Source organism: Phocoena phocoena, chromosome 18 (assembly GCF_963924675.1).
Source record: "Phocoena phocoena chromosome 18, mPhoPho1.1, whole genome shotgun sequence".
In the NCBI taxonomy this organism is placed as follows: Eukaryota; Metazoa; Chordata; class Mammalia; order Artiodactyla; family Phocoenidae; genus Phocoena; species Phocoena phocoena.
This window is the reverse complement of record NC_089236.1, coordinates 35,947,502-35,966,525: the sequence shown is the minus strand read 5'-3', so window position 1 is coordinate 35,966,525 and position 19,024 is coordinate 35,947,502. Positions and strand designations below refer to the sequence as shown.

At 32.6% G+C, this 19,024-nt stretch overlaps 1 protein-coding gene across 2 annotated transcripts in view; it reads right to left on the bottom strand.

The window, feature by feature from the left end:
* The window catches only part of KLHL1 (kelch like family member 1), a 372,807-nt gene that overhangs the window by 66,801 nt on the left and 286,982 nt on the right, over nucleotides 1–19,024 (bottom strand). For both annotated transcript variants that reach the window (XM_065895878.1, XM_065895879.1), the window contains one exon: nucleotides 3,662–3,886. In XM_065895878.1, the coding sequence (XP_065751950.1) occupies nucleotides 3,662–3,886 (225 nt within the window). The remainder of the gene's footprint in view (nucleotides 1–3,661; nucleotides 3,887–19,024) is intronic.

Sequence of the window (19,024 nt, the reverse complement as noted above, 5' to 3'; positions counted from 1 at the left end):
AAAACCTTACGTTATGTGAGAGAAACCATACACAAAAAGCCACAAAATATGATTCTGTTTATATGAAATGTCCAAATTGACAATTCCATAGAGACAGAAAATAAATTAATTTTTGCTAAGGGGTGTAAGGAGATGGGGCAATGACAAACGACTACTATTGGTTACAAGGTTGTTTTTCAGGATGATAAAAATGTTTTGGAGTTTGATAGTGGTGATGGCTGCACAATTCTGTAAATAGACTCAAAAGTACTCAATTCTATACTTTAACACTTAATTTTATCTCAATTAAAAATTAAACAAACAAAAGTAAAACAACCCCTACCATATATTTATCATACAACATGGAGCATGGCATATAGAAAACCCATAATATATACTAGCTATATAACTGTTTTATCAATTTGTCTTAAAATGACAATTGCAAACAGTGGATTGTAGTAAAGCCTTTTTCAATTTTATACACTATAAAGTGTGGTGGGAAAGAAGACATGATATATAGAAGTATGTGTTCCAAAGACATAATGCTAAAATAAAAACTCAGCATATTGAGACAAATGTAGTCTTAATTATTCATTCTCTAGATAAATGCATTACTCCCTGATATCACAGACTTAACATGAATACAATTTTATATGTTATTTTATCCAGCACAAGAAGTGTTCTTCATTTACTGGTTGCTATGAAAAATTTTTGGCCACATATTCAACCTTAGCAACAGAAGAACTCACGTGGCTTTCTCACATAATCACGTAAAGATTTTTTTTTATTATTATTATTTTTTTGCGATATGACGGCCTCTCACTGTTGTGGCCTCTCCCATTGTGGAGCACAGGCTCTGGACGCACAGGCTCAGCGGCCATGGCTCACGGGCCCAGCCGCTCCGCGGCATGTGGGATCTTCCCGGACCAGGGCACGAACCCGTGTCCCCTGAAACGGCAGGCGGACTCTCAACCACTGTGCCACCAGGGAAGCCCAGGATTTTTTTTTTTTCAAAGAAATCAAGTTGGGGGAAAGCTATATAGGTCAAATAAATTATTTTGAGTTTTTATTTTATATTTTAAAATTTTACTTTTGAGTCTAGCTCTTGTCACTCGAATGTATAATATGGGATACATAGACAATATTGCAATCTCACTGCATACCACAAGGTAGGTATTTTTTAACTATGGCAAATAAAAAGGAACATTCTAGTTTCTGAATAAATAAAAGACTAGTACTGATGGCTGTTGGTTTACACTCAAACCCAATATTGGTTATTACACTGAAGGAAGAGTCATCGTATAGTGATTAGAGAAGCAGAGTCAGTTGTTACTTCCTGAGTGAGACAAAAATTCATGGCACTGCCTTGAGGGAATAACTTGGAGGAAATTTTGATTTGTGTTCTTTTTCGTATGCCATATTGTTCTCTTCGAAAGAGCTATTGTATCTTGCATACTGCCAGGCAGTGAATCAGCTGTGTCCATGCAGATCTTGCCATAATTTGTTGATAACAAGACTTTGCTGTCAGTCTGGCTTCAACTAATTTGACCTTGGATTGGCATCCAAGTCAAAGGCAGTTTTCTATGTACTGGACATTGCTAGCAATCTATGAGGCACTTTGAGATGAGAATTGTCCCAAGAAATGATGCCCTATGCCATAATTTTACCTATTAACTCAATCAGGTATGATCTTGGGGAGTACTGTAGTAGAGAATTTAAAAAATACTGACAGGAAGCAATAACCATTAGGAAGTAAATCACAGAGGAAGTCAATGGCATGAGATATGGAGAAGAGGTGAGCTATTTGATAATGGAACTGAAGCAGAAGATAAACAAGAGAGGCTTAAGCATGAAAATAGTGGACTACTAGAGTTGGTATTGGGTCACTAAAATTTGTGAGAAATGCTGTATTATATATCAGATGTGTTTGATACTTGGGTCATATAATTTTCTATACATCCTTACTTCCACAATGGATTCTTTACCAAATCAGACAGACTAAAAGACAGTATCTAAGATTACCATCTTGCTCAGCACTGGTTCCTAAAGGGTCAGCAGCCTATGTGATAGGATTTGAGGCAAACCATAACCTTATATACTTTAAACATCTAAAATTATACCACTTAAGGTGTATTTTTGGTGAAATGTTTTCAAGTATGTTCTCTTGATATACAAATATCCTACGTAATTGAACTTTAGAATTCCTTAATAGAAAGGAACTGAATTGTCTAAAAAATGAAGAAAAACATTAAATTCCAAAAATTCCAATCCAGTGTGTTTATTCTCTATATTTCCCCCAAACAGGAACATAGGTAGTTAGATAGCTTGCTAATAAAAGCAATACATAGATCTTTTACATGGACACAAAAGCCAAACTTTGAAAAAAATATATAAGAAAACTTTTATATAATATTACCTGGGAAAAATGATTTGCTGTTCATATTTTCCATATTATAATTGGGGGCTATATGATTTAAATTATTTATACAATTTTTATTTAAAACACAAATTTTAGAGCTTGAAAAAGTTCCCAAATATTTATTACTATTCCTTAATTTTGCTAATGAGCAAACTGAAGAAAGAGGAGGTAAACCAGAAGAACAAAAAGGTAAGTTGCTTTAGTTCAGAGCTATTTTATTTTCATTTTAAAAGTTTTCTTAGATGATAGCAGACAAGAATAAGAAATGCAGTGCTGAAGAGCTCAAAGTTGAAGTGTCAATATTTGTTTTGGAAATGCTCTATGATTTTGCTTACCTATGAATGTCTAAATCAGTACATTTGTAATTAAACTTCAATATCTTTCTAATGTGTATTTCTACATATATGAAAGGTACTTAGTCAACTATCTGGCCTGTTTCAGGTCTTCAAAGAAACTAATTAGCACTTCTTACAATCCATATAACAAGAAGTACAAATTCAGGAACTATCTTTATTAAATTACTATTTTTTTCAAATATTTGTATAGGACTTTACAAGTTACAAGTGATTTTGTATTCATTATCATCATTGGGAAATGGTGGCAAATCAGGAAACAGAGGCTCATAGTTTAACTGCTGGGCCCAATCATGACAATATCAAATGGTAGATTCAAAACTCACACCCAGAACTTCTGAATCCAAATATAGTTCTCCCCATATCCAAGTTACTCCATAATAGAGATCGATTGAATCCTATCATATTGACCCCTGGTGCCTATTGATGTGTCACTCTTTTTCTAAACCTGTGTTGCCCACTCTCCATGGACCTTTCAAGGTGGAATCAATTAAGTGCAAAGATATAGCTAGATTTGTCTGTCCAGTAATGTGGGAGCGAGCCATCTTAATTAAGTTTTCCTCAATTCACATTAACTGTTTCTTCCTCTAGGCTGCATTACTCTGGTCTCTCCATGATAGTTCTGTATTTTTTTCTTCATACATGTTGTATGAATATCAGACTGTGAAAACTTTGAGAATAACTTGATATCTACTCATCTTGGTATATTTAACATCACTCTCAACAGTTTATTGCATATTGGTCAACACAGGAAAATATCAAGAATTAAAAACATATATATGCTCCAAATAAGCCCACAATTTGCCTAAAGTTAATGATAATTGATGACAGTAATAATATATTTTAGCATACACTTTTACTATCAATAAAATATTTTCTAAAAATAATATCAATAAAGTAAGAATCTTACCTAGACCATGCCTATGTGTTGACATTGGTGGTAAGACAGTCCAAGTCTTGGTTTTGGGGTTGTAACATTCAACACTGTTCAATGTCTTTAAACCATCTCGACCTCCAATTACAAAGAGTTTGTCATCAATAACAGCCACACCAAACTGCAGTCTCCTGCCATTCATCATCCCTGCCTGGATCCACAAATTTGTTCTGAGGTCATATTTCTCTATGGTTGTAGCTCCTGATAAAACATAAAATCACATTGTCACCATTTACTACTAATCCAACAAAGAATCTTCCCAAGACACTGTACAAATTATGATGCAAAAACATTCTTGTCATGTTCATTTTTCTTGAAGAAAAAAAATGACAGATAAAAGAAGTAATATAAGTACTTTATTTTCTCTTCTTGGCAGACACTAATGATTAAAGTAGACACATATGTTCAGCTTGTTTGAATTACTTAACGGTCTCATGCTAAACTATTGATACAATAGAATCATTGTTGGGCATGACATAGTTCTGTGAGTAGATTTTATAACTTCCCTTTATCACCGTTTGCTATAAAAAATGCAACATAATCCTAGCTTGAAAAGACATTTATTAAAGCTCTTTTAAATAGCTAAGCTATGTATGTTATCTGTATAATTTCTTAAAGTGAAGAGAAGTTCATAAATTCTTTACCAAATTTCTCTTTAAATTTGTCTTATGCCTTAAATAGCAGAAGGGTTTAAAAGTCAATTTTAAGATATATAAACAAATGTCAGCTGTGCTTTTTTTAAACATTGTTTTTAAAAAAATGCATTCGGGGAATAGCAATAGAATTTAGAGACAAAATGATCTTCTATCCTTATCAACTCTTAGAATCTCTAAACAAAATAGCTTATCTTTCCTAAAAGATTTTTATGTATAAATTTGAGAAATGTAGTAAATCTGACTAATAAAATAGAAATCGAAAGAATAAGCTAAATTGCTGATGAGGTGTGTTTTAAGGGATTCAGTTAAACATTTCACATTAAAAACATTTACCTTGAACTAGGTCACAACTGTTTATATGATAAAATATAAACCAGCAAACACTGATCTTGCTTCAGTGTTTGATCTTAATGCTTACACTCACATTCAGTTATGTTTCATTTTCAGTGATTAAATATCCCGACATTTACAAGTCAACATTCTTGGGTACTTTCACTTATGCACTAAAGATCATTTTACTTGTAATGTATTACAAGTTTGCAAACTAGGGAAGACATTCCTCAGGGGACTCATTTACTCTGTAGAACATAACCAGCAATGAACTAAATAAATATAAACAACTTGGCAGGAAAAGTTTTGCTAATTGAAGTAAAATGGTATAATTTATGCTCAATTTTTATTCAAAAGTGACAAAGCTGTAATAATATAAATGCTGAGTTAGGATGAATTAAATCTGTGTTTTTGAAGTTATTAAATATATGAGCTAATTTTCATACAACCTAACATTAAGTATTATAAGACTATTATTATTTTTAGAGTAAAAATAAACTGGAATTTTCATAAAAGTCATTTGATACTGTTTAGTAACATAAGATAAATTATTTAAACAAAAGTGCTTCTTTTATGCTTAAATGTATTTATTATGTTTTATTGATATGTTAAATGTTTTATTCAAATATGTACAAATTGAAATTCCAAGGGGAACTAAAGTGTTAAATAATTTCAAAGTCATGTGAATTCTCAAAGCTTGATAGCATTGGGATTCCATGAATGCCTAACTAAAAGTTAAGAGTTGTATGCAAATACCTCTCTCTTATGACTAACTCTTGACAAATCATGGCAGAAGAAATAGTGTAACCTAATCCTAATTAACACAATCCCAAGAGACACGTATTTGCAGGTCTGGAAATAAATATCTTCCACTACTTTCTTCTCCAAAACCTTGGTCAAATTCTTTGCATGGTGTTTAAGGTACATTCATCCTTCTCAGAAAATCATTGAGAATGTGTGAGGTTAAGGGCCTCTGAGCAATAAAAGGTGTTGGTATTCAAAGGGGAAAGTGAGGACTTGATTTGAGTTTCAAAGTTTCATTGAAACAAGCTAGATGTGTCTTCAACCTCAACACATGGCAGGATTTTTTACTTTTACAGTGTTTTTCCTCTAGCTGCAGTTTTCAGAGGTGAACTATACATTTTATCCTAAAGTTGCTACATCAGAAATAGGAGTGCATTCCTGTTTTCCTTTTTTTTTTTTTAAATTTAGAAGCTGTGTTAATTTACTACGGCTGCTGAGAAAAATTATCTCAAATTTAGCAGTTTAACAAACATGTATTTATTATCTTACAGTTCTGGAGGTCAGAAGTTCAAATTACGTTTTGTGCTAAAATCAGGGTGTTGGCAGGGCTTTTTTTTCTTTCAGGAGGCTCTAGAGAAGATCTATTTTCACTCCACTCTTCAATTTTGCTTAGTCAAAAAAAGAGTTTCATAATACAAAACAAAGATTTCTTGATTTGTAGAGCTTACTTATAGTAATCAATAAGTTGATTATTTTCTTATTCAGACTGTAATATAAATGTTTTGTCTTGTTTTTAATGATCACAAACTTAAAAATATGCTTGCTCTTTTTCTAATGCAAGTTATTAGTGATAATATTCTTTAAGGTATTTTCTCACCAGCATACTTCATTAGTTGTCTGTATAAACTTCCCAACTGTATTATACTTTTAAAAATGTATCAGTTTGTTTGTGAGTTCTGCTGTTTTCTTTTGCTTATAAGAGTGTATGTATCCCCTTGGTGGTTTCCTGAGTTAGAGGAAGAAGGACAAAGCCATTCTCTCTGAGCAATGTTACTCTGAGCTGCTCCTTAAAGTAAAGGCAATATTTGTCATTACATAAATGAAAAACAGAATATGAACAAGAGTGGGTTACTGTGCTGGTAAGTAATACAGTTGAAAGAAATAAAAAAGGAAAGTTTATTTTAAGACATAGTTACTCTCGGGTTCATGAAACCATCTCTAGTTATCTCAAATGCCTGCAAAGCAGAGGCACAACTCTAAAATGTGTGACTGCAGGCACAATAGCATCCAGACTGCTTTCATAAACTCTCTGTCAGTAATCTGAATGACCTTGGAAAATGGCCTCCAGCTGCAGATGAGAACACAGCCTCGCCAACCCCTTGTTTTCATCCTTTTGAGATCTTGAGCAGTGAATCCAGATGTGCTTTCCTGGACTTCTGACCTACTGTGAGCTAAAAGATGGCACTTGTTTTAAAAAGGTCTTTATGGCAATGTGTTACAGCAGCAATAGAGTTTACTTTAATTTGCATTTTAAAAATTTATAAAGTATCTGTTTTCCAAGTTCAATAACATAACTAGAAGGTATTAGATACAATATGACAACAAAAATGATTTCCTCATGACAAAACAAATAGCAGGCTCCTTTCTCAAAATATAAAACGGAGAATAAGTGGTCAAGATGTTATTAAAGTGTGGTTCTGGGTCTCTTTGGAGTTGTTCATTCATAGAGCCAAATGTGATTATTTGGAGAAGAAAAATAGGAATTAATACTTGCACATTCTATTTTGGCATTACAGACAGTAGGACTTATTCCATATCTATAATTCAAATAATTAACAATCTTACTTATCTTGAACACAACACAGAATAAAATGATAGGAGTTTTCTGAACAGACAAAACAGATGTCACAAAAATATCCAATAAAGAAGGTAAAACTCTTCTTCAACTCAACAGAAAGAACCTCAGGTATTCTCACAGAGCCTTTTTACTATAATTTTAATACAATGTTAATAAGCTTAGTTACTTGATTTTCAAGACTTTTTACAAACCTACAAGTCAAAATGATCTGGGGGAGTTGAAAGTAGCAATAGCTGATAGTGAAGGAGTAACCAGAAAAAAGAAATATTGTTTTAACTCAAATAGAACAATTATTTATAGCTATTAAAAAAACACATTATATAATGACTAAAGAACATTTTGGCCCAATAATAATGGTGATCCCGGTGCCATCAAATCATTTGGAAAAGGTTAAATTAGTCAGATGTATTCTTTTTAAAAAAACAGTGAATATTGAGAAGGATTCTGAAAATTTTTTAAAGCAAAAGATATATTTCATGATACTTAAAATAAGACATCAAGCTTTAAAGAAGGTATTATTATAAAAATTACTTATTTCTTGAATTTTTCATAGAATAAAATTTTCATTGTCTTTCATGTATCTACATACTTATGAAAAATATAACTTCGAGATAACATTCTTACACTTATATAAAAAAGTATTATTGCAGAGAAAATATTTTTCAAGCACAAATAAAAGTCTTTACTTTTTAGATAATTGGCTATATTTTATTAGGATGGCATTGTAACATTTCATAATCATCAAAATACTTTCGTGTGCACCAGATAAACAACCAACGAAATTCTACATCCCCCCAGTATAAATATTTTGTAAAATGATAATAAACTAATAAATAGCTATGTACAGACAGTCCCCGACTTTCAATGGTTTGACTTATGAATTCTCTGACTTACGATAGTGTGGAAGTGATATGTATTTGATCGAAATTGTAAGTCGAATTTCGAATTTTAGTCTTTTCCCGGGCCAGCAATATGCAGTACAATACTCTCTTGTGAAGGTGGGCAGGACAGTGAGCCGCAGCTCCCAGTCAGCCATGTGATCACGAGAGTAAACAACTGATAACCCTTACAGCCATTCTGTTTTTCACTTTCAGACAGTATTCAAAAAACTACATAAGATTTCCAACACTATACTATAAAATAGGCTTTGTGTTAGATGATTCTGCCCAACTGTAGGCTCATATAAGTGTTCTGAGAATGTTTACGGTGGGCTTGGCTAAGCTCTGATGTTCTGTAAGTTAGGTGTATTAAATGAATTTTCAACTTACTATACTTTAAACTTACAATGGGGTTATCAACATGTAATCCCATCATAAGTTGAAGATTTGTATAGAGATATAAATGTATATATATCATTAAGCTTAATGCTAGATTTTGAAGTACGTATATACATCTCAAAAACCAAGCATTTTGTTTAGTTTATACTAATTTCACTAAAATCAAGAAATACAAAAGGATGCCACCTTCTTGGCTCATAACCAAGGGAAAGTATGGAATATCATTTTAATTATTTGTATTTCATGTAACAGTCCACCTTAATAATTAAAAATTATTATCTTTAAAATCTTAGAAAAAAAATAAAATTTCTGGAAGTTGGCAAATAAGTAAAATACAAAAATCCATGCAATTTTTAAAAATGAAAATAACCAGATTGTGTACAGAACAGAAGAACCTATTTAAATAGCACCACTAAAAGTAAATTATCTAAAAATAAAATCAGCAAAATAGGTTACAAATCTAGATAAAGAAAAAAAGTAAAACTCTGTTGAATAATGTCAGTTTGAATGAATACAAAGAATCATACTAATTTTGAATGAGATGGTTTGTTATTGTGCAAATGATAATTATTATCTTATAATCACAATTTATATAATAATATTTGTACAAGGTATTTATAAAATTATACTTGTGTTTCTCTGGAAATTTGAAAGTCAAATATTAGGATATACATTTTTAAAAGCCAGACAATCTCCAATACAAAGGAATCTTGAGGAAAAAATGGCCTACCAGATATTAAAAAGTATTGTGTAACTAGAGATTTTAAAAAGGTGGCTTTATTATGAATGAAAATGGCTATATTAATAAATATGAAACGAAAGCCAGAAATAACTCTAATACATGTGAGTATAATATAGTAAAAATGGCTGTTCAAATCAGTGAAAAAACATTTTATTATTCAAATAAATAGTGTTAAGATAACCAGTTGTCCTCTGGAGAAAAATAAATAACTTAGAGTCCTGCCTTACTTGTTACATCAGAATGAGGTTTAGGTGAGAAAGGGCTAGAGCACAGCACACAGTGCCACAGAACTAGCATATGTGTGGTTCTTTTCTCAGGGCTCCACATGCATTAACAGGGACAGGGATTTTAAGTAACCTGCCTTCGGTCACACTCTACTACAACTGTAAACATCCTAGAAGATGAAAATGTAGTTGATGAACTTTAACTTCTAGGTGGGCCTAAGATCAAAAGTCCATGAGGGAAAGCATGAGACCCAGAAATTTTAAAGTAAATATATATATATATGATCACTAATCACCTCAATATAAAATATAGTTACATCAAAAATAAACCAATTTAAAAAACCCAAAGACTGAGAGCATTAACAACAAAAGTGTTTTATAAATATAACAAGGAGTGAATTTTCTTGATATGTAAAAAGCTTGTATAAATCAAGAAGTAAATTAGAAACATTAAAATAGGAATACACTAATGAAATTAGCAGGTAATTAATAGAAAATCAATATCAATACCATGTAAATGTTGAAAGATTTACTTAAGCTTTCCTAAAATTAAATAATAATTTTATTAAATAATCTTAATGATTTATTAATAATCTTAATAATCATTAAATTTGCAAAAAATTTAGAAAATGTATAATTTTGATATTCACATCAAAACCAACTGGTTGATATTAAATCAATGCAACTATTATGGGAGGTGTGAAGTGTGTGTGTGTGTGTGTGTGTGTGTAATAAAATACATGGAGCATTTAGGAAATGGAGGGAGTTGAATTTTTGATTTGTAACTTCCTATTTTAAAGAGTTTGCCATAAATACATCTTAGTTCTGTTATTAAAATACTAATTCATTATTTTTAAAAGCAGTTTTTGGTGTTGCTAAAGATGTCATAGGAAAGAGACTTTAAAAAAGTAACTCAAAGCTTGTAGTTATTATTTCTATCATTATTACTAAGCCACCTTTTTTACAGTAAAAAGCTCATGTATTAAAATAACTTTATAGCAAAAGAACACATATTAAAACATTATTACAAGTATACTTTATTTTTTCATTTTCTTAATAAATGTTCACTGAACATAAACTCATACTACTTGAAATTTTCCAATTAAATATTTATCTTTATAACTAACATTTACATAAATGTTAAACCAAGCCCTTGTTATTTATATTATTATTAAAATATTTTTTAAGATACTTCTTAAAAACTTTTTGAAAAGTTTAAAAACTTCTCAAAACACTTTCCATATAATATTTATTAGAATTTTTCTACCCTTTTTGAATGAAAGAAAATGTCAGCACTTGTGAATGAAAGGAAAAATGACTATTATGACAACTGAGTTCTAGTTGTAGTATTGCTGACTGTATGACACAAACAAAAGTCACTCAAATGCCTTTTCATCAGTATAGTAAAAAAACATGAGAGCTCATTGATCTCCACCTAAACTATAAACTCTTGGAAAGTACATTTTTGTCTTTTTCATAAATGAGCACCCACCCTTACAAAGATATATTAATTGAAGGCTCTCTATGACCTACTAATGTTTATTCAAATTGAGGGTTTATATTAGTACCACATCAGGTGAAAATGCAGTGACTTCTACTTATGTCTAAATATTTTGTTTGTTTGTTTGTTTTTGCGCTACTTGGGCCTCTCACTGTTGTGGCCTCTCCCGCTGCGGAGCACAGGCTCCGGACACGCAGGCTCAGCCGCCATGGCTCACGTGCCCAGCCGCTCTGCGGCACGTGGGATCTTCCCGGACCGGGGCACGAACCTGTGTCCCCTGCATCGGGAGGCGGACTCTCAACCACTGCACCACCAGGGAAGCCCATGTCTAAATCTTTTACTTCTCCTTCTCTGTGAGTTTCTATCATGGAAGTAAGCTGAGGTAGCCCTGCGAACTCTCTCTTTCTTTGACAGAGAAGAACCACGCATTGGACGATTAAGATCTAGTACTTATGAAACATGCATAAACACACACAGGCTTTTTTCCCTGTGGGTCTGTAAAAGGAGACTTGATTTAGAAAAAGGATGTACTTATGTATTGAACATTCACTGGGGGATTGATCAGAAAGAATGTACTCACTAAAAAGAATTTATAATTATGATGGCATTTTATCATAATACACTAATTTATTACTCAATCCGCATTCACTGGAAGATGTACACAATGTACAGTTAAGTGGTGCAAATCCTCTGACCACTAAAAGGCAAAATAAAGTTTTGTTTTTGTTTTTTGGTTTTTTTTTAACCGGTACGCGGAGCCTCTCACTGTTGTGGCCTCTCCCGTTAAGGAGCACAGGCTCCGGACGCGCAGGCTCAGCAGCCGTGGCTCACGGGCCCAGCCGCTCTGCGGCATGTGGGATCTTCCCGGACCAGGGCACGAACCCGTGTCCCTTGCATCGGCAGGCGGACTCTCAACCACTGTGCCACCAGGGAAGCCCATAAAGTTTTTACTAGACTAAATTTTGAAAAATTTAACTTATAATTTTAACCCTGATCCATCCTCAAAAGAGACACTGGAAATGGTTACAGCCAAGATAGTCACTAAGCTTTGTGTGTTTCTAGTGAAGATGAGCCCATGAAAGAAAACTTCACTGACAAGCGATTCAATTTTTAACTGAAAGAACCTTCCTTCACTCTTTATTACAAAACATAGCTTCTAGGAGCTGAAAGTCCTTTATCTGCAGACTCATTGAGAACAATGTAAACAACCAGAATTTAATTTAACACATGAGCATCTTTCCTGATTCTAAAGACTGTCAAGGAAGCAGTTGCCTTGACTTTACTTTGTTCTTCCCCTGAGACCCTTGGGGAAGAAGTATTGTTCTTCCCCAAAATATCTCTTAGCAGCCTGATAAGTCAACACCTATTCCAGAAGAAAACTCTTTGTGTCTGTAAAACAAACTGGGTTTAGGCTGACATGATGTTATTCGTAATTTTGAGTTGCTTCTACAGCTTGGTGCAAACTGATGACCTTGAAATGGTAATCTCCAATGATATATTTCAAGTTCAATGAAAACGTACTGAAGTGGAACTGAAGTGACTGAATGGAGTTACTGAGGCAGACATTAAATAGTAGTCCTCAAAAGGGCAAATATGAAAGAATAAGTTTTCTTTTATTATATTGCTCTTCTTCAGAAAAAGTCATACAGTATTTTAAAGTTATTTCCCCCACCTAACTGCAAATGCTTAGATTTCTCTGGCACAGTATCGTAAGTGAATCATTTTATTAAAGCCATATGATGATCACTACTGAGCTAAATGCTTTAGAAATTATCCAGTTGTAGAACTGCAGTATGAAAAGCTGTTTTTTAAAAGTTCTTGATAGTGCAGTTTGTTCAGTTCAAGCCAAGGAGTAAAAATCAGGTCAAGATGGTTAATTCCACCTATCTATTTCAATTTCCATTTTTGCCTTTCAACAATACAGGCAATGATGGAAAGTGTGATGAGACAAATTCAGGATAAAATGATCTGGCCAAGTCCTTTGAATAGAAAGAGAGAAATATCAGTTCATCCTTACAGTTAGATAATTTAAAAATTTTACATTTATGAAAATACAAGGTACCCATTAAATAGTCAAACACCATAATATATGCTCAATAATAAAATGATTCAATAAAATAATTTCAAGGAAATTTTTACTTCATAGTTAAGAATTAATGCTTTCTCTCCTTTTACATTTTTTTTCACCAAGGTTCCTATTATTGTTAGCTATATTAAAATTTGCTTTGAGTTCACATGAAAGATGTAGAGCTGTCTGATCTGACACCTGGTTGTTAATGAAAATCAGTAACTGACCTGTGGCTGCAAGAAAGCCGTTAACAAGGAGGCAATGCAAACATGTAGAATAAAGGATGGTTTTAATTCTTTCTCCTGTCCACTCAGTCAATCACAATCTAAGGGAAGAGTCACTGCTATTGTGGTCTTGACATGCCATCAGCATGCTTGATATATATCTTTAACTAGGCTCCAATTGGTGTTCACAGCTAGCACGCATAAGATAAACAGAACAATGTAATGATACAGTTTTCTTATTTTTTTCCCTCTTTTACCTCTAAAATATATCAATTTGAAAGATTCTCACCTTTTAACTCTTTGTTGACTCTTTCTTTGGGACTAAATAGTCTCTTATAAATGCCTTAGTCTAAGCTTGAGGCACCCCTGCTTGCCTGCTGCCATGCTGGATGCAGGACAGCACAGTGGGACTGCCTTGTATCAAGAAGAGATCAGTGCCTCTCAGAATCTTGATTCCCCTTTAACCAAAGCAAAGGAGGGCTTCTTATTCATACACTTGTGCCTGTCAGTCTGCTACCCTAACATTCTAGTCCTCTTTCTCTGAAGTATGATTGTACAATATCTCCTCAAATATAGACGGTCCTAGCTTTGCATGGTTCTGGTGTGAATAAATTTCATTCACCATGGCTTTGTTAAATAAAACAGCCCCTCCCAATTTTAGTTACCACAACATATTAACTGTGAATAACTGCATAAAATACAAACTTTGCTACTGGCTCTTCAGTCCACAAATCACTACTTAAACAACAGATGTACCTCATGATCAGCAACGAATCACCTCACTTTTTCCAAAGTCTGCAGGTGATTGGTCATTGCACTTCTGTTGCTGAGTTCATGCACAGACCCTTGTGTTGCTTTTTTGTCTCCTATGATAAACTCACTGTCATTTAAAAATAAAAAAAGATAATTGAAGAAAGTATTTGCCAACAAGGAAGTTAAGTGGAGCATATAAAGAAAAAGGTGAGAACACTGAAAGTGATATTACAGTAGATACACATACTTCCATACCCAGTTGGTTGAGGATGGCTCCTGGAGCTTTGTTTGCACAGCTGGGTTTCCTGTGTAAGGGTCATGCAGTCTGAGCTTGCTCCCAGCACCTCAAAGAATGCTCCTAAGAGGATAAACAGGTAGACCAGAAGGCTGCTTATGGTGGGACATTGTAAACATGTACAGAAAGTGTCCACTCCAGCTGCCAATAAATTAGAGTTTGGTCAAGGGAATATACATTTGGCACCACAAGTTTCCTAGAAATATGATATGGAGATTTATTTTCTGCAGTAACAGAGGTTGGAAATTTTTTTTTTCCATGAAGGGCCAGATAGTAAAAAACAGTCTTTGTGGGTTTCCTTATGGGTCTCTTTGTTGCAACCATATGGGCATTATAGAGTGAAAGCAACTGTAGGCAATAGACAAACAATGAGTCACAATTAAATTTTATGGGCATTGAAATTTGAATTTCACAAAATGCTAATATTCACTAAATTCATCATGAAGTATTATTCTTTGTTTGATTATTTTCAACTCTTATAATGTATAAACCAAAGCCATACAGAACAACAGGTGGGTTAGCTTTGGCTTTTAGTCCATTGTTTGCCAGTCCTTACTCTTAAAATACCAATAAAATATAAATATTTGGAGAAAAAGATACCCAACAAAAGTTTATTGGTCATAATAAATCAAAGAACTCTTCCTTTTAGAAAAACATTTATTAAATTTTCATATAGCAATTTGTATATAAGATTTAACTAATCAGGGTGGCCTTTCTCAGCCAACCTTCATAAAAATAGCAGCACTGTTCCCTTCTCCTGTTCTTCCCATTTTTTTACTTTTAGTTATATTTCTTGATAACTAGTCATTGCATAAACTAAACTAACTTGTATATTTGTTCTTAATCTGCTGAATATAATTTAAACTACAACAGACCAGGGACTTCTGCTGTTTGGTTTACCAGAACTGAGAACAGTGACTGGAGATTAGTAGGTATTCAGTGAATATTTGTAGCAGAATTAGATAATCCAAAAAGGATGAATTAATAACCTGGGAACCCAAGAAATGCTGGGGAACTGGCAATAGAATGGATACAATTGTAACCCAATTTCATAATTAGTACTTTCCAATTTGGGGGGCAGAGATTTAAAAAATCAACAAAATCTATTTTATTTTCCTAATTTTGGGAAAAAAAGTAATATTAACAGAACAATCAGAAAGTCACATTTTCTGTTCAACACGTGAGTACCTATAAAAATTAGTTTAATTTAATAGAATTATAATTAGACTGCCAAACATATGAAACCATTATTATTCATGCCCATGCTTTAAAGGTAGACCTAGGCAATGGTCACCCTTACAGATTCCTGTAAAGAAACCACTTAAGAGGAAATTGTAATTATGTACAACAAAAAATACCTCTGACTAGAATGTAATGACAATAGATCAAGTAAAGATTAAGAATAGTATAATATGTGAACATAATCTATTTGTATAATTGGTATAAAACATATTTATTTGATTATAGTAAAGAATAATAGCTGTTTTAAAATTCCTTTAATCTGATAAATATTAAATTGATACTGACATTGAAATTTTGATACATATAAAATGTAGAAAACAATGGCTAATATATAGGGTTAAAATATATATGTGCAAATCAGATGTGCAAAATCATAACTATATTTTTTATAGGTATACACATGTTGTTCATTAACTTCCTTTCAAAAGGAAATCTGTCTAAAAGTCAAAAGCTTACTAATGAGACCTTTCTTGGCTGGATTTGTTCTGTGAACTGTAAAAGTCTTAACCCTGAAAACTAGAGTTTTAAATGTGAAAAAATTTGCCAGCACTGAATAATATGTAACATTTCAAAAGATTACCTCCACAATTATTTATTGAGTCAGCATTCAGTTAAGTTTTTTACATGTGTCCTTGTCTTGATATTTGTCATGGTATCTCAAAGAGGTATGTGATATTATTCTCATTATATATATGAGGAACACCAACATATGGAATACTTAATTATGTTGCTAAAGAATACAAGGCTCACACAGCTCTGTTATAATTTTACTAAAATAAGTAAACATCACTCATCAAGTGGTATTTGGGGTTGTTAGTGAGGAATTAGGCTTTAAAGTCTGTACACCAGCCAAAAGTCCTAAAATAACTAAAATTGTTTTCATTAAAATCCCTTACATTTCTACTAAATGCACATTAATATGGACTTAGACAAATATACACACAGATATATAGCTGTACTTTGAAAAGTTTAAATTTAGTATGGAAACATTTTTTGTTGGGTATTTCTTTGTTGTTGATACAAAATAAAATACCTAGTTTTCTTTTGTATAGTTTGTTCTTATATAAAATTAAAAGTAAGTAATTAAATGCATAATGGTACTTCCAGCACAACACAGATACTGGAACTTTCTGAGGCATCAGCATTTTCACTTCTCCCATCTCTTGCTTACTCCAGAGAAATTGAGGTTGACATCACACCTCATCATTGAAATGATTATCTCTATCTCTCTCAGCAGGTATGGTTATATTCCTTGAGTAATATATATAGTTAATATGACTCAAGTGTAACAGAGTAAATTAAATGTGCTTATTCCCTGTGATATTTATTCATGAATTTTGCTCTTGGTATTAAATCATCTCTTGATGGGTATATCATTATGTGTATAGATCATTATCTACAAGTCTACATGAGCATTTCTGAACCACATTAGTGCTGTATGATCTTAAAAGGAAATTTTTAAGGTCAGGCATCAAGACTACCTGAGTGTGAAACAGAAATAACATAAAATTCTTCAAAAGCTTTGACATTAAATAAAAATACATCTAATAATTCCAGTATATCAAAGAATATTTTATATGCATTAAAAAATTCCCAAAAGCCCAGGTTGTTATCCAACATGTGAAATGTTATTACTAGTAGAACAAAAACCATGAAAAAGCAAATAGGTTTAGTAATGAATAGCCATAGAGAAAACAGCATATTTTTGTGATTTATTTACTCATATATTTGTATAGTTTTCAAGAAGCAAGAAGATTTTTTTCATGATTTCTTTTCCACGCATATTTTTTGCAAGTCATTTTATAATGTCTATAACATTGGTTAATGTATCTCTTATTCATGAAAGTGCAGTGGTCACAAAATGTTACTTGTACATGACTGCTCACAGCAGTTTTACCTATAATAGCTAAAACTGGAAATATCCCAGGTCTTCATCAGCAGGAAACTGGATAACCAAATTACTATTAAGGAATTCAAAGGAAAGAATAAATTATTGATACACATAACACCATGGTAGAGCCACCAAAGTATGCTAGTTGACAGAAAGTTTAGATAAAGGCATATGAAATGTGTGATTGCATTCATATGAAGTTTAAGAATAGACCAAACTATTTTAAGGAGAAAGAAATTCAGGGAAGTGGTTGTCTTGGAGATGTGGAAGCTGGGGACTAACTAGGAAGGGATATGAGGGAGCTTGCTGAGGTAATGGCAATGTTTTCTATCTTGTAAGGCCTTTGAATTACATAAATATATGTATTCGTCAAAATTCATTTAAAAGTACACTTAAGATTTGTGCATTTCATTGTATGTTAATATTGTCCAAAAGCTCTAAAATAATATTGAAATCTAGTTAATAATATGATGATGTGTCCAGTATGAAGTGTACTTATGTCTACAACCTTGAAATGTATTAAAAATATGATAGATGAATAGAGGAATAATAATTGGATAAATATGTGTTAAAGCAAATGTAGCATAATTTTAACTGTAAAATCTAGCTGAGTATGTGGAAGTTAACTGAATGATTCTTTTAAGTTTTATATATGTTCAAAAATTTTGTATTATTTTGGGAAAATGAAAACAGATGTATTTAATATAACTGGATTGGTATAATAAAAGTGGCAAGAACACAATGCTAAGATATTATAGATGAGGGATAAATAAGGCTAACTGAGAAGCCATGGGTGAGAGAATATTACAATAGGGTTAGACAAGCAAAGAAAGAGGGATAAAAGGAAAAAGGCACTGAAGCATCAGATAATATATATATGTGTGGGTAGTACTGCAACCAGTGTGGTGCTTCATATCTGAGGAAGTGAGTTGTGAAATTTGGTAAAGATTAAAAGTATCCTTCAAGACATTTATGGTGGAGAGAAAAATAGGAAAAAAACTGCTGGTTAAATTTGTAATGATAGCTGGGGAAGGATAGATGTTGCACTGGTAAAGAATATTGGGCTCTACCTGGGGGAAGGGGGCATAATGAAGGTTTTTATTTTATTTATATTTTTGTGTTTTAATGATCATGCTAAAAGCTGTGATAAGTTACTTTGGAAATAATGAGCTGGATGAGTAGGGTTGGAGAGAGACTGGAGGTAGGGAGATCATTATGTAGTTTAGTAATGTGTTGTCAGGAAAAATGGTCCATTTGATAAATACATGAAATACCCCAGGTTTGCAGGCATAAGATGACAAAGCTTCAACTAAAGTAGTATAAATGCTGATGTAAATCAGACAGTTCCTGATAACTGATTAACTATAGAGAGCAGAGTAATTCTGACAACTAAAGTTTAAGCCAAGTTAGATGGAAGTACTAATAGTAGGGTATAGTCTAGATATTAACAGGTTTTTTTTTATAGTAGGAAATATAATTACCTGTGTTGAATTATAGAACTTTTTATTTAATAAGTATACCATGTATTTCAGCC